The 16,158-nt window shown below is 40.5% G+C and overlaps 1 protein-coding gene across 1 annotated transcript in view; it reads right to left on the bottom strand.

Annotated features, from left to right (window-relative positions):
• The window catches only part of PIWIL4 (piwi like RNA-mediated gene silencing 4), a 39,974-nt gene that overhangs the window by 1,791 nt on the left and 22,025 nt on the right, over positions 1-16,158 (bottom strand). Inside the window, exons 9-16 of the mRNA XM_067747647.1 lie at positions 15,300-15,417; positions 14,662-14,773; positions 12,029-12,213; positions 9,972-10,044; positions 6,198-6,398; positions 5,058-5,161; positions 3,261-3,331; positions 1,742-1,895 (exon numbers count right to left, since the gene is read on the bottom strand). Coding sequence (XP_067603748.1) covers positions 1,742-1,895; positions 3,261-3,331; positions 5,058-5,161; positions 6,198-6,398; positions 9,972-10,044; positions 12,029-12,213; positions 14,662-14,773; positions 15,300-15,417 — 1,018 coding nt within the window. The remainder of the gene's footprint in view (positions 1-1,741; positions 1,896-3,260; positions 3,332-5,057; positions 5,162-6,197; positions 6,399-9,971; positions 10,045-12,028; positions 12,214-14,661; positions 14,774-15,299; positions 15,418-16,158) is intronic.

The raw sequence follows: 16,158 nt of genomic DNA, 5'->3' as shown, positions 1-16,158 counted from the left end.
ACCCCCAATCTCCCCTCCCCCAGAGACACAAACAATTTTTTAAATCAAGGATTGTCTTCATTTGTTGCAAAAGCGTGGTATGCTCAGTCATTTGACCAATTTATATCACTGAGGCGGGACAGGGGAGAATGGTTCACAGGACAATGAACTACAATCAGCACTTCTAAAGAAAGATTTTTCAGAATTATCCGTGGAGACAATATTTTCTTCCCATTAGCAATCATCTCTATTTTCACCTTCAGTCTTCTCAATTTCTGAATAGCAAAGGAAGAACCAGAAGTTCCTCTTATTCTTCAAATCAACGCTTCTGAATCCTGCAAAACACGCACCTGGGAGGATCGATGGACGGTCCACATACACATATGGGCCAAATGCTAAATGACCAAGTGTTAAGTCAGTATTTGGTAAAATCCAAATCCAAATCCAAATATTCCCATCATGGAAGAAACCTCTAGGATGCAAGGGTCACTGAAATTTCACTTTAAGTGTTTTAATTTTTTTTTTTTTTTTTTTGCGGTACGCGGGCCTCTCACTGTTGTGGCCTCTCCCGTTGCGGAGCACAGGCTCTGGACGCGCAGGCTCAGCGGCCATGGCTCAGGGGCCCAGCCGCTCTGCGGCATGTGGGATCTTCCCGGACCGGGGCACGAACACGTGTCCCCTGCGTCGGCAGGCGGACCCTCAACCACTGCGCCACCAAGGAAGCCCTAAGTGTTTTAATTATTTTAAAAATATATTATTAATGTTTTCAATCTTGAAACTTTTTAAAAGTTGATGTTATAGTGCAGGAGAACTAACTCCTTAGCACCGTCAGCTGCTAAATTTACTCCTGTGATCCCCAAATTGCATGGAGGTGATTCTTAATAAAATCTAACTAACCCAAGGTCAGCGGGGAATGAGAAATTTTGGCTTTGATATTTTGGATACAGCTAAAGGTGGTTCTGCCTCCAAACTATGATTCTCTCCCTCCTTTCTGATGATTACTAATGAGGTCAAGGCTCAGCTCCTTTGGGGCTCGTGGCTGCGACACTTTGGTTGACGGTGGTGACGACGGTGTAACCCTACAGACCAAGCTCTATGCACAGCAGAATAAGAGGCTTTCTGAGGATTTTAAGAAGCCAATTTAAGATCGTCATCCTCCTCCATTTTCTAGTTCTAACATTTTTCTTGCTCTTAACACTTGACACAGTCATGGAGGAAAATATACCAAGACACTGAATCTAGAAGTGTGACAGCAGAGCAAGGTACTTGGTGTTTAGCATGGTCTGATTTTCATATGTAGCCCAGCTTTCACAGCACACACACCACTCTCAGCACCTTCTGCAGACCTGAGCTGCACATCAGTGCCTGCAGGTCAGAGGCTTTTGCCCTGTGTCTTGATTTAGGCCTCAAAGTTGAAACCACAGCTTGTTTTTTCCCCTAGCATGTTAATAGGTGTGAAGCATCTTCACCTGCCAGCAGCCCTGCAGGCTTCCTGCTGAATCTCAGTGTCAGGCACCCTGGAGGATTCCTGCCTTCTTCTGGTGCCCCGACCCAGGGCCCCCAAAAGCTCATACCACCCAGACTATTTACGTAATACCATCCCAACTACCCTCCAACCTAGGGTTGGTTGTACTTGCATAATGCAGAAATGTAGTGAAACTTAACTGCATGGAAAAAAAAAGAGATGCTGGCATATAGTAATTTTAATAGTTGCGATGAATATGCTAGAACTGGAAGTGGGGGAAGGATACTAATTTGATACCTGGTATTTGAACTTGCTTCTGTCACACTGCTCAGTAGCTGTGGAACTTCATATTCAATGAGTGTTCTTAGCTGACCATCCCCTACACCGTCACGGTACACAATTATCCGTCCTGGCAAACCCTGGTTATGCTTGTACCATCTGTTCAGTGCCCCTGCAGGATTTGGTGTTAGTAAGAAAAGAATGACTTGCTTGATGCCAACAAAGAATAACATTCCCATATATTTTAACATTTAAATAGCTTGCTAGTTCAGACCATGATAAGACAGGGTAATACCTAATTTGGGTTGTATTTGCAATAATATAAAAATGGATACCTTTCCAGAACATTCCTGCAACTCTGCTATTTAAGGAATCATTATGGTTTCTATGGCATAATGTATTCTCAAACTTAGCATATCTCTTTAGTAAAATTTTAATATTTAAGCAATAAATTAAAATTTAATTCATGCAATAGACATACAAATTTCCCAAACCCATATTAATACTAATTTAGTTTCTTGAAATCTATAAATCCTCTCAATAAGGACAGACTGGATAATTTTAGGTAAATTTCTTCTCTAATGAGCATAAATATGAAAACATAAGGAAACGACTTGGCAGTTCCTCTAAAAGCATCTCTTCACGTGGATTCACCCATCACTCTCGCTGACAATATGAACTCTGAAAATTTTCCACTCGCTCTAAGAAATTGCCTGAAGAGCAGAGGCCAGACAGTGACTCCTGCCCAACAGAGGCTTTTCATAACTGCTACTAAGGTTTTGAAGTGAGGGGAAAGTAATATGATAAAATATTTCTTTTCATGCATATACGGCACCATTGTTTTAGGAGAGTTTATTGCCCAGGAAATTCATTTGTTTGATAGAAGATGACCGTATATGTAAGCCCACTACCAAAATATGTCACCAAATTCACCTTTTTTGGAAACAAATATTTATGACCCCCCAAAGTTGATAGCTGGGACGATGCAAATCGGGGAGTGATTTGCACAGGTCACAATGCTAGGGAATGACCAAGCCAGATTCAGACCAGGGTTGGAAAGGGCATGGGAACCCCAGACCCCCTCTTTCTACTGCATCCCATTGTAAGGAAGGCACCCTCCCCATCTGCTGCCTTTCCCATCTTCTCCTGCCACGCCACACTTGATGTGTCAGCATCCCCATCCCAGTCCCAAAAGCTTCTCTCCTATTTCTAGACCTAATGCTGGTCTGTCATAATCCTTGCTCCTCCAGGGTAGGTTTATTCTGACCTTCAAACTGCTTGCAAGAGCCACCAGCAGCTACAGACTTTTTTTCCTCCTGGCTTTTAGTTTATCACACACAGACACAAATGTAAATTCGACAGAGCCTGTCTGTTAGCTTGAGTCAGGCCACAACTTCAGGGTCTCCTACTGGGTGGCAGTGAACTCAGGCAGGCTTGAGAAGTCTGTTTCCACCTGTCTGGTCTGCTAGAGGCTTATGAATTTGGGGTCTGAAAGAACAGTGCTTGGAGCCCACCCCCATTGTTACACTTTTAGTACCAGTCATGAAAACTTTTAAGCAATCTGCAACATCAGCCGTTGTTCTCTGAAGCATACAGCGGGAGAACCATCTAAAGTAAGCAAAGAACAGAAGTAAAGTTCAGTTTCAAAATTTCTATTCTAAGCATGCATTAGTATTAAGAAATAGACATAAGTAAATTAATGTTCATAATTTTATATACACTGTATGATTACAATTATATTAAAATGCTCTCCCTCACTGCCCCCCCCCTCAATAAAATTTATTGATACGAGAAACTAAAGCACAGTGCTAGCATCAGACGTCTCTGGGTTCAAATCCTGGCTGGTATACTCACCAGCTATGTGACTTTTTTATGTGAACCTAAGCCTCAGTTTTCTCATTTGTGCCAAGGAAATTTATAAGATAGTAAGGTAGTTAGTACCTCATAGGGTTGTTGTAAAAATTAAACTAGATAATATATGTACTTAGCACAGCACTTGGTACATAATAAGCATTGATAAATAGAGACCACTACATTATTATTATAAGGGAATTTATTAGTTTAGCAGATCTACTTTAAAAATATTCAAAGATTTCTCAAGCATAAACTTCATTTCTATAGGTAAGCTTTTGGGAATTGAAATCTTAACATGATTAACTTATTTAGATTTCAGAAGCAAGTTCTCTTGCTCAAATTATTCATTAAAAGCACTTGGAAAATGAAGATCATGACTTAGTGGTATATATGTGTCCACATTATTCCAGTTCTCTAAATCTGTGCAATAATAATGATGCAATTAGAAATGCTGCTAACAGTCGGAAGTCCCTTATGTGCTTGATTAAGGAAGTGACATACAGAACAGGGATCTCATACAACCTGGGCTGAAGTCAGGGGCACGCAGTTACATTGCTGCTTTTCCTGTCTCCCACAATCCCCAATATATACCTGATCACAATTTAGAGGAGTACATCACATAGCTTAATTCTAGGAAGAAAACATGGTTCAAAACAGCCTCAAAACACATTGTTTAGTTACGAATACTGAAACACTTCAAAGAACTAAAATTTAACATGTACTATGAGTCAATGCTTAATGTGTTATCCCTCATCCTTGCCTATGTTTTTTTTTGTTGGTTTTTTTTTGCGGTACGCGGGCCTCTCACTGCTATGGCCTCTCCCGTTGCAGAGCACAGGCTCCAGACGCGCAGGCTCAGCGGCCATGGCTCACGGGCCCAGCCACTCCGCGGCATGTGGGATCTTCGCGGACCGGGGCACGAACCCGTGTCCCCTGCATCGGCAGGCGGACTCTCAACCACTGCGCCACCAGGGAAGCCCCTTGCCTATGTTTTTAATAGCTGTGTAAACAACCACCACATCAAGTTTCTGCGAGCATTAAAAACAACAATAACAGCAAGCATGTCTTGAGCATTTACCATAATAGGTAAGTGACAGATCAGGATATAAATCCAGGCAATCTGATTCTCAACTGCTTGACATCGTGTATGTAAACTTCCTAGTATGGAGCCCAATACAGTGCAGGTGTTCAGAAAACAAATGCACAAGAATTTCTACACGGCCATCATTTGGGGAATATGATTTGCATACGAGCAATAGCTTGTCCTAATGTATGTATAAAAATAGTTTTTTAATGAACTACACTTTACCCCAATATTATCCATTACATTTATAGATGTAAGTATAATTTATGACCATAAGTGTCCATATTTTAAAAATGAGTGAAGAATACAAACTATTCCTTTCTGTAAAGTCTTTAGTTAAACCACAAGTAATAGTCTAAATAACTGAAGAATATGTTAGGGTAATTTTAAAAGTACCTGGTGATTCTGGGGTTAATACTGGCCACAAATCCAACCACCACCATTCCCTGGTTGAATGCATCTTTACAGACATCAATACCAACCACCATCAGGGACTTTAACTGTAAAATTAAAATTTTTCATGATTTAATGGAATGAGGTGTTTTCCCAAGCAATGATGTATTATGAAGTTTTTAAAAGACTGTCCCTAGTTATTGAATTATTGAAGTTAAGCTATGTGCCAGGGAGATCAAGGTCGAGATGAGGCAGATTATTAAACCAGAAACCAGAGAAACTTAAAGATGAAGGGAATAATAAGAACCTGCTTCAAAGAAAAACAAAAAGCAAAAAGATGGAGGGAACAATATAGTACATACTTTGCTTAAGAGACTCATTGTAATAGAAAATGGCCACCATCCTTTATGGGGGTGGGCAAGGGCCATCAGTGGCTCAAGAGATCCTGGTAAAGTGGCCCGTCCATTTCTTCCGTCTCGAGGCTGAAGGAATCTGAAGGGAAATTCCATTCCCCATTCTTCAGCTCTCTAAGGAATCCTCACTTGTCTATGTCCTCCAGGAGGGGCAGCTGGGGGTAACCTTGTACATCCTGGTTAAGGGAATAGGCAACATTCCCTCATTCCTCACCCTCCTCACTTCCTCCCATGGTGGCCATAGCTCAGGAAAGAGGAGATTTTCTCAGTTCCCAACACGACTTGGAGGTTTGTATCACAGGCTCTGCCGGTTCCCCAAGCTCTAGTGGGGGCGTCCCATCCAGGGTTCAAGGCTACTCTGCAAAGTATCACCCTGCTGAAAGCAGGTAAAGGCAGAGGCCATGGAACACAGATTTTAAACCACGGCTGGGAGGCTCCAAATCAAGTGCCTCCAAGTCGATGCCAAACTAGATTCTCTTTCACGAAAGATTCTGTTATTAGCTTAACCGAAGCTCCATGAGAACAGGGGCCACGCCTCACCTTCTGGATACCCTCCCAGTGGCTGGTGTAACGGAGCCCAGAGCAGACAAACATACAACCCACCAACCCACCAAACAAAGCAAATATTTCTAGGATCACGTGAAAAGATCTCCTCCTACTTTGATTTAATTTTTAAAATTCATTAATAGATAGATTGATGACTAAAAGAAAAAGAGTGACGGTTCCTCACAGGGATCTCCACAGCCCACAGCTCGCCTCCGAGTTTACAGGTCATCTGCAAGGCAATCTTGGTGGCGATGCTCATCAACATTCCCTGTTTATTCAACGTCTGAGCAAGCACACACTGGCTGGGGACGGGGCAGTCGGAGCTCAAATATTTTTTAATGGAATCATAATAGCTATTCTGATTAGAAGGCAGAATACACATTACCTGAAAGTCAAAAAAAAAAAAAAAAAACAGAAGAAAGTTCATTTACTTATGTTTAGAGGAAGCTTTAAAAAAACACGAATATATGGATGCAAACATCTTTTGCCCTTAAGTTCCCAAGAAGCAAATATTAACATACCCACAGTTCTTCTCTTTTTTATTATTTTTTTTATTTGGCCACACCACACAGCTTGCAGTATCTTAGTTCCCTGACCAGGGATTGAGCATGGGCCACGGCAGTGAAAGCACCAAGTCTTAACCACTGGACCACCAGGGAATTGCCCCTACAGTTCTTCTCTTAAATGGCCTTTAAAGAGCAATGAATCTAAGCGATTTGAAATGCCTTCTCATCAGCCATCCACTCTGCAAAGCCTCCCTCCAATCCTACCACTTCCCTTGGCTCTTCCTTCCTCCTTGCTTCTCTGCCAATCTGATTCTGCCAGTCTCCTCAAATTCCCTTCCATCCTAGCTCTTCCTCCAGCTGCCTCCCTTACTGCAGTGATCTTTCCCTGTAGCTCTCCAGCTATCATCCCCACTGCCTCCTCCCCAACTTCATCCACAGATAAGCAAAGTGGAGAATTAGCTTAAATTGTGGTCTTTTTCCCATTAGGCGCTGGACAGGCAAAATAAAAGGAAGAAGCAACAACACATTTTTTGTTAACCTGGACTTGAGTGTAAGGTATGAGGGGAGGGAAAATAAGGAAAAAGAAGGTTCAGGTGCTCTGGTATTTTTAAATTCCACCCTTCTCTCTCACTGCCTCTACTTCCCATCAAGTACTTCCCTCACAGAAGGACCTCTCCTGGCCTAACTCCATCTCCTTCCTATGTTTTATTCTCTACTTTCAAAACACCCAAATTACAGAAAAGATAGGCACTGTCATAATTAACAGAAAACAACGTGATTTTTTTCACCTATAGGACTGTTCATTATCATAATGTCAAGGGCTAAAATTATTTACACTTAATTATATAAAGTTGGGAAAAATATTTTTAAATTATCAGCAAAATTCTCTTAGGGGGGTTTCCTGCCTTCCATCCCATGAGTCTGGGACTAAGCAAGGTAGGTGGAAGAACAAGGAATAGCCCAATGGGGACCAGGACCAAAAGAAGGTGGGAGTCAAGTGAGACTGGTAACACACCACGGATAAAGAAGCAAGTATGTGGAGAATAATAAGGGCCATGTTTCTCACTATTAGAGAGATGAGGTACAAATATGGAAAGGGGGAACACTTTCCTGTGGCACTGGGTTGCAACTGGAGGCGTGAACACGTTTTTAATCTTTAAAATTTTAATAAAATATTTTAACATATACATAACTACATATAGTAATAAAATGGATGCAAGTGTGTATGTATATATATGCACACACATACATATACATATTTCTTAGCTTTGCCCATTGAGAAAGCCTAGGGGCAGTGACACCCCAGTAGCAAATAAACACACCCAGCGCCCAGATCTTGGTTTCTAAATACTGTTCTCTACCAAAAGGAATCAGGGCTCATTGGGAAAACATATGATTCTAGAGTTAGACAGCAAAACTTAGATTAACCTGGAATGTCTTATTGTGCCAGACAGTAAGGAATTGTTCCAAGAAAGTTGGGAAGGTGTCAAAAAGACACACAAGTCAGCTTGAATGGGGCTCCCACTGGCAAAACCAAGGACAATTTGGATATCGAAATAAATAACAGTAATGATAGACTATAAGCTGGTAAATAAAAGAGGAATCCATGAATCCATACTGATGTAAATAAGTGAACAAACAAATGGGAAGAAGAGAAAGCTCTTCCTTATAATGCCAACTAATAATTATAGAAGGAAGTACAAAATTAGAAAGCCACCATTTGACAACCATCAGAGTAGTAATGGATTCAGACAAGAATTATCAATGGATTCTAAAACTAGTAGGAAAAGTCTGATGAAGAACAGGATATTTTCATAGTCTCAAAGTATCTCCCTACCAAAAAAATAAAGAAAAAAACCTGATTAATTACAAAGAGAAAAAGTGTAACTTTACAATGGAGAAAATTGACACAAACCATCTCAATCAATGGAGTCCCCCCTGGTAAGATGCAGTAAGAACACAGAATCATTGCTGTGACACTCCTGCCAAAAGTGCATAACCTGAATTTAATCATAAGGAAACATTAGACCAACCCAAATTGAGGGACATTATATAAAATAACTGGTTTATGCTCTTCAAAACTGGAAGGTCATCAAAGTCAAGGGAAAACTAGGGAACTGTTACAGACTGAAGGAGAGATGAAAGAGACAGGGAAACTAAGGGCAACATATTAGATCCTTTTAACAGAGAAGACATTTGGGGGACAAATGGAGAACTAAGAGTGGAGTCTGTGGATTAGCTAGTTGTACTGCTCCCTGATTTTGATGGTTGTTCTATGGTTCCATAGGAGAGTGGCCTTGTTTGTACGAAATGTGTGCAAATGTATTTTTTAAAAGGTAATGGGCATCACTCCTGTAACTTACACTCAGATGGTTCAGGAAAAAAATAGGATAGATAGGAAGGGAGGGAGGGAGGGAGGGAGGAGGAAAATGATAGAAAATCATAAATAAAATGTCAAAAATTGGGGAATCTGGGTGAATGGTATATTACAGTTCTTTGTACTATTCCTGCAACTTTTCTGTTAGTTTGATTTTACTTTTTAAAGTGAAAAATAAATGCTCTTAGGATGATAACTTCCTGTATTATAACATCCTTACGGGCCATTTTTTGTGGAAACAAAGAGATAGCTAAGTTGCTTTGCATGCACTATGAATAGGAAAGTTGGGAGTTGGGATGAATGAGCTAGGGGGGTCAGACAGGAGATGGGACAGAAAAGCACTGCAGTACTGTGGGAGACTGAGAGAACATTTCCAAGAAATAGGAATGATTGAGAGATTTTTTAAGAAAGGGATGTCAATTTTAACTTGTCTGGAATGTTGACATGTGATATAACCATGCCTTGGCCCCAAACCCTCAGCAAAGTCAGATACATCACACACACACAGACACACACAGGACACACACATACACCAACACACACACACATACCACACGCACACACACACACACAATACTTTGGGAAATGAAGCAATTGTGGGTGTCCCTCAGGGTGATGCAATGCAGAAGGAAAAGGCACCCATGAAAGCGGGCAAGAATTCAGAGGAGGCAGGGACATGGGGCCATAGGTGACATGGAGACACTTAAACCTTCCAAGAATCTCCTGAAACAATGGGGAGAACACAGGGTGCCCCAACACTTATGGGATAAGATGGGAGTCAATTTATCTTAAATCTTGAGTGAAAGATGATCCTCCCAGTAAGTTGGAAAATATGTAGACACCCAAGAGGTTGATACAGGAGTAACAAAAAGTATTTAAAAATTAATATTAGAAACATGAAAGGAAAACAAAATATTGATTAAAATATCAAGATAAATACTTTCTTGGGTGCTTGGGGAAATGCACAGCAATTTGCAAACATATCATGGGAGAACATGTTCAAATTCCTTCTTTCAAGGCTATTAGATATGAAGAAAAAATTAAAATTATACCTCAAGAATTATACTATACTTACCAACTGAACCTCAGGATCAACATATTTCTGTATAGCGTGAAGAAATGCAGCTGGATTTTCTTGTACTTTTATGCTACAGAAAAAAAATTAATTTTGAAAATGCAGAGCTCCCTTCTTAGTAGCACATAATCATATAGAACTAAAAATAATATTAGTTGATTTTTATAACAGACTATAATTTGAGAAAAAAATCATTAAAGTGAAAGCTTTTGAGTCTAAAATTGCTTCTCCCACACATGATACACCAGCAACATTTCATTACCATTTTTATTAACTTAAAAAATAGTTTGGTGAAAAATGAAATTTTCTCCATTGTATAGAGTCCCTACAGATGCTATTTGAACAATTCTGTTGTTCAAAATGGAGTTGAAAGTGAACTTCTGAAACACAAGTCTCAATATCAAATGACTGAAACAGAGTTCAAGTTAAACTGGGATTAACAATTCTCTAATTCTGAATCTCCCTGGGAACTTTAAAATAAAAATCATTAGGTTAATGAGATCAAGATGTTCAGTTAATCTGTATGATTTATACTAAAACCTTCCTTTTTTCCTTAATGGCACACTGTGTGGAGCCTGGAATATTTAGCTATAATCAATCAATCAGTGGACAAGTATCAATACTTATCAATTATCAGTTCTGTGGTTACATTATATTAGGGGCCAGATGCTACAGAAAAAAATTGCCACGGAGAAGAATTTTTAGATCTGTTTTCTTGACATAGGTTCAGCCTCTCATATGTAAATATAATGGGACTTTCCCAATACCCAGTGGCCTTTTGAAAGTTGACCAGCAGGTGGCAGGACCACTGTCTGCCGCTTGCGGGTTCTAACAGGAGTGGCCAGCAACGTTGTTTCAGATGGAAGAAAACTACACATATAAATCTAGTAAGTAAATGGATACTTCATAGGGGAAAAAAAGGATGGACTAAAATATGAGCTTTCAAATAAAACAGGCCAAGGACCGAACACGGGCATGGGCTTGTTGGAATTTGGGTGAGAAAGAGCCTATGATGCCAGCCCAGGTTCCGGGACTGTGGCTTCTTTCATGAATCTTTTCCTGCCTTATTACCTCATGGGTTAAGAGAAATTAGAGCAGGTGAAACTCAAACCAGGCGATTTGTTAACAGATTTGATAAGAGAAGGATTCTATAGTACAGTGTAAAATGAGACTTTGGGAACAGCTATGGTTTTCAACAATGCTTATGCTGCTGATGTAATTAATTAGTAACCATGTGTTTAAAGAATAACTTCCCACCCTGCCAATTTAGGACATTTGCACCTCCACTACAACAAAGAAAAAGAAGTATCTGTTGCTCTTTTTTATGCATAGCGAGCTCAATGAAGTAAGGTATGACCAACTTTACGGTTTTTCTAAAGCAGAACAATATTCGACTTTGAGCGTGGCTGTATATGAATGGATCCCTTATTAAATTGAAAGCATCATATTCCTCTCATCCCATGCAAATAGCATAGCATTTAGTATGTAGTAGCAGATACTCAATAAATGTTCAAAGGCTAAATGAATGACCTGGTTCTACCAGAAACTATCTAGATGACTAATCTTATGCTACAGGAACAGAATAAGAAAAGCTTATTTCAGATCTATTCTTACATTAAATTTTAAAACATAAAATCTATCAAATAAGTCAGGAAATGCAACATTTATTTGTTAATATCCTGTTTGCTGTTCAGTTTTATAAGTAAGTGATATGGAAGAATTAAGAAAAGAAACTGAGGAGGCACTATATGGATTTATTAAGGATTTATACCTCAACTAGTACTGGAAAGACGCTGAGATAATGAGAGTACTGCCTAGGAAGAACTATGAAAATAAAGTTTTATAAAGACCAACATAAAATACATTTCAACTGGATAAAAATTTAATCATTGCCAAATCTATCTACTTATAACTGCTTGGCATTCTACGTTAGGAAACTTTACTGACATTAAAAAAAAAAAACACTTTTGTAGCTGTATCAGCCATCATCTCCTATCTTTTAAACAAACCAAATTAATATGTGAAAAAAGTTGGGATGATTTTCTGCATCTTCTCACATTTTGGGGTGGTTCACATTAAATCCTATGGGCCTTCCAACTCTTCTCAAGCAGTTCAAAAAGCTCTCCGTCACACGTTCAGCTCTGTTGCTACACATAACCAACCATTTATTCAAAGACTGCGCACTTAAAATCTTGCAAGTTCGCATATCCTTGGACCAGTCAGCCGCAGACACAGGTTGACACTGAGAAAAATAATGATTGTGAAAGGGTTGAACAAATTTACTCAGAGAACAATTAAATAAAAAAGACAGTGTGGAAATAGTTCATATTTGTCATAACAGAACTATTTAGTACAGTCTGCTATTCTCAGACTTAAAACACAGATACAAGCACTGCACATCTGAACACAACACATGTGCTTCCTGGGAGTAGACGTAGCTCAGCATCATCCCAGGTTAGCCGTTCCTTGCCTGCAGATCCTTGGCAAGTCCCTTTACTTCACGGGGCTCTGCTGTGGGCAAGGAAAGGTGCCTGGTTCAAATCTCTAGGTTCCCTTCCAGCTCTAAAAGTCTACGACCTTTACTATGAATGTAAAAGCCAGGCTACTGGCTGTCCAGTTTGGTCTCTTTGCTTTAGGTACCTAGATATCTCAAATAGAAAATGCTGATGACTGACACAATGCAGGTCATCATACCGAAACTAACAAACCCTACAATTAAAGACTATACATTATGCCAAGAGTAGATACGTCTAGGAGCAAAGATGAGGCCAGGACGCAAGCTCCTTTCTCATTCTTTGGAAGGTTCCCCAGGTGACCAGGAAAAACAAGCTCCCTGCCTTGAAGAGGGGAGACTTCAGACTGGTCCCCAGCCTTCTGTTTATATCCATGGACTGGAATCAAATGGAAATGTTCTTGGTGTGGTAAACCAGGAAGAGTCACTGTTAGAATTTAAAAAAACACTGCAATCTAATCTCTTGCTACTTAAAGTGTTGCCTTGTAGCAGCATGGCTATCTCCTGAGAGCTCGTTAGAAATGCAGAGTCCTGGGCCCAATCCCAGACCCACTGAATCAGAATCTGCATGTTAACAAGTTCCCCAGTGATTCATCTGCACATTACCGTTTAAGAAGCATTCCAATTCCCTTGTTTTACAGGTTCCAAAGACATGGCTGAAAAGGGTGATGGAGCCAGCTGGTGGCACTGAAGGTTTAGAATACTGCTCTTGTCTTTGCAACCAGGGCCCTTTCCAGCAAGCACTCTGACTTCCAGGCCCCAGCCAATCTCACGGTGGCCAGGCAGGGACTCAACTTCAGGAAGCAACCTTAGCCTGAGAATGAAGGGGAAGGGCTAGGCCTCCATAAAGGCTTCTGTCTGGAGCTAGGATTCGTTCCTTCCCTTTACAACCAGTGTGAAGAGAGCCACAGCTCTCTCACCTACACTCCTACCTGTTATGGGCTGGCAGGGGGCCCAGGACAAATGGCCACGGGCCACTCTGAAGCCTGTGAACCTTTAGTGTACTCAGTTCCTCGAACCCAATTTCCAGAAAGCAGGATCAGCTGAGAAGTCGAGGACACAGCCACCTCTAGCCCACCCACCATCGCCTCTAGGGGGCGGGTTCTCCACCTTAGTGCCCCCTTCTCCTATGGAGACCTGTTTCCAGGCCAAAAAATGCAAACAAATCTCTGACAAATATGACTCGACCTAGAGATGATGAGACAGACCATTTTAAATATTTCCCATCTCACTTTACGTGTGGAACCGAAACTGAGCTTCTCTTTACTGACTCCTGAACAAGATCTTAATGGGGGTCTACATTTTAGGACTTGACCAAGTTTTGTTTTGTTCTGCTTTTAAAGTAGTTTTTCTTCAGCTTCTCCAATAAGGGTTTCGGTTGCTTGGATAGATTATCAAAAAGAAATGATGAGAAAAATCTCCATTCTGCCGACAAAAAACCATGCGCTTGCTCAGTCGTTAGTTTTGACATGTTGGCTTACTTATTATATCAAACAAAGGCAAGAAGAGTGCCTTTAAAAATGAAATGTAATTGGCTTTAAAAATGGGCAAAACAGAGGGGAAAAGTAGAAAGAGAATGTGCAATTTTTGCATAAAATAGGTTCATTTTTAAATGGAAGCCCCAAAGAAGCAATGATTTGTCTCTGCAGGTTTCAGAGTGCCTCTCCGCCTAAATGCCGTGGCTGGGATGGGCTCTGTGCAAACTTCTTCACCTTTATGCCAACTGAGCAGCATTTTACTCTGGGGGAAAAAAAACCCTGAGGTACCAGGAAATATGGTCTATTGGAATTAATCTTCAGCAGTTAAAAGAATTTTCTCAGGTACCACAGATTTTTTTTTTTAAGTGATGTAAGAGTACTACAACACGCAGTAATAGGTTGGCATGTTTTGATTGCAATGGCTTGAAATACCATTTTCTAACTCATCTTTAAATGTGACACCACATCACAGTGACTGACCTAAATTGTGTCCGCTGGGTGCCGCGAAGCCTTTCAAAAGTACACTCGGATTAAAAAGGAAAACAGAGGGACCTGGAGGTTTAGAACAAAGGAAAGGCAGGGACATGGCCATGGAAAAACCAAATGAATATTCTAAGCCCACTAGTCATTCTGGCATATGATCAAACTGACACACATTCAAGAAAATACTTTTAAATGAAAATAAAATCACTGCACTTACTGTGTGGTCTTGTATTATTATATTTTCTGAAGGCACAACCCGGCCAGTCAGAGACATCTGGCATCCAAAATGCAGGCCCCAGGTCTCCAGCTCAAAACGAGCATCCTTGTTTCTGTTGATAGAGTTGAGTTTTAAATCATTAAAGGGCTTACTTTCTAAAGAATTTTAATCATTAGAGATAAAATTACAACTTAATTATTCAGACTGATTTTTTTAGGGCTCCTGACTTCTATTTCTACTCACCATTGTTTTCCCTGCTCAAGAGAATTATAGGAAGACTGCACCCATGGGGGACACGCAGGGATGGAAAGGCTCCCAGTGTGGCTCACTGGTTAGCAAAATGGGACTTCGAGCCAGACAGACCAAACTTCAACTCCAAGCGCTGACATTTAATAACATGTGACCTTGAGCAAACTCTGAAATCTTTTAAAGCTGTGGTTTCCTTATTGGCAAAAGGCAGGACTAATTGACTACTTCACAGGGCTGATGTAAAAATTAAACATGACAATACATGGACAGTGCTACCACACTGCCTGGTACATGTTAAGTGCTCGATAAAGGTGAGATATCATTGCTGATAACAAACTTATCACTAAAGAGATACTGTGAAGCGTCTGGATGTGGAGATGTCCCTGTACCTCTGGATATCATCTGCGAGCCTGGCCAGGCGCTGCTGCCTTCCCAAAGGACTGAGGCGCGTTTCTTCAGCCACAGCCTTCATCAGCCGGAAATCAGATGTTGCCTCGCCCGGCAGCCCTATTCAACGTGAATGAAAACAAAGTGAAAAATGGACAGTCCTTGATGTAACCCCAGCCCATCTCAGGCACAGGGTAATGAAAGTTTCACTTAAACTGAATCAGATTCACCGTCTGGATAGCACCATCTGACAGCAGTGCAAGCCACGTGTCATTTAAAATTTTCTGTAGTAGCCACATTAAAAAAAAGCCAAAAAGAAACAGATGCAATTATTCAAATAGTATATATTATTTAACTCAATATATCCAAAATATTATCATTTCAACATGCAGCCAATATGAAAAATGTGTCAATGAGGTAGTTTCCCTTTTCTTTTCATACTACGTCTTAGGCATCCAGTCTATATTTGACACTTACAGCACTTCCCCAGCCAGTCCCTCAGTCGCACTAGTCATGTGTCAAGTGCTCAGTGACCACGTGTGGCTAGAGGCCACCATGGGGACTGTGCAGACCTGGGATGTCCTAGTACCACTAAGAATGGGCATCCCTCCCTGCAGGGATGATGTCCTTGTCAACTTTTCTAATCACGAAAGAAATTCATACACATGATAACTGATCTGAGCAATACAAAGTGTAAAAAGTAGAAAGTCCACCCTTAGTCTCACCCTGGTAATCAGACGAGCATGATTAAAAGCACCTGAGACAGTTATTCAGCTTCTACTAGAGAGCGAAGATTACCTTGAAGCTTATGCAAAAAGAAAATAAGGAGCATTTTGGCACCACTCAAAGAATATACCTGAA

Source organism: Pseudorca crassidens, chromosome 9, assembly GCF_039906515.1.
Source record: "Pseudorca crassidens isolate mPseCra1 chromosome 9, mPseCra1.hap1, whole genome shotgun sequence".
In the NCBI taxonomy this organism is placed as follows: Eukaryota; Metazoa; Chordata; class Mammalia; order Artiodactyla; family Delphinidae; genus Pseudorca; species Pseudorca crassidens.
Note: the sequence above shows the minus strand (reverse complement) of the source record. Positions and strands in the feature narration are given on the sequence as shown.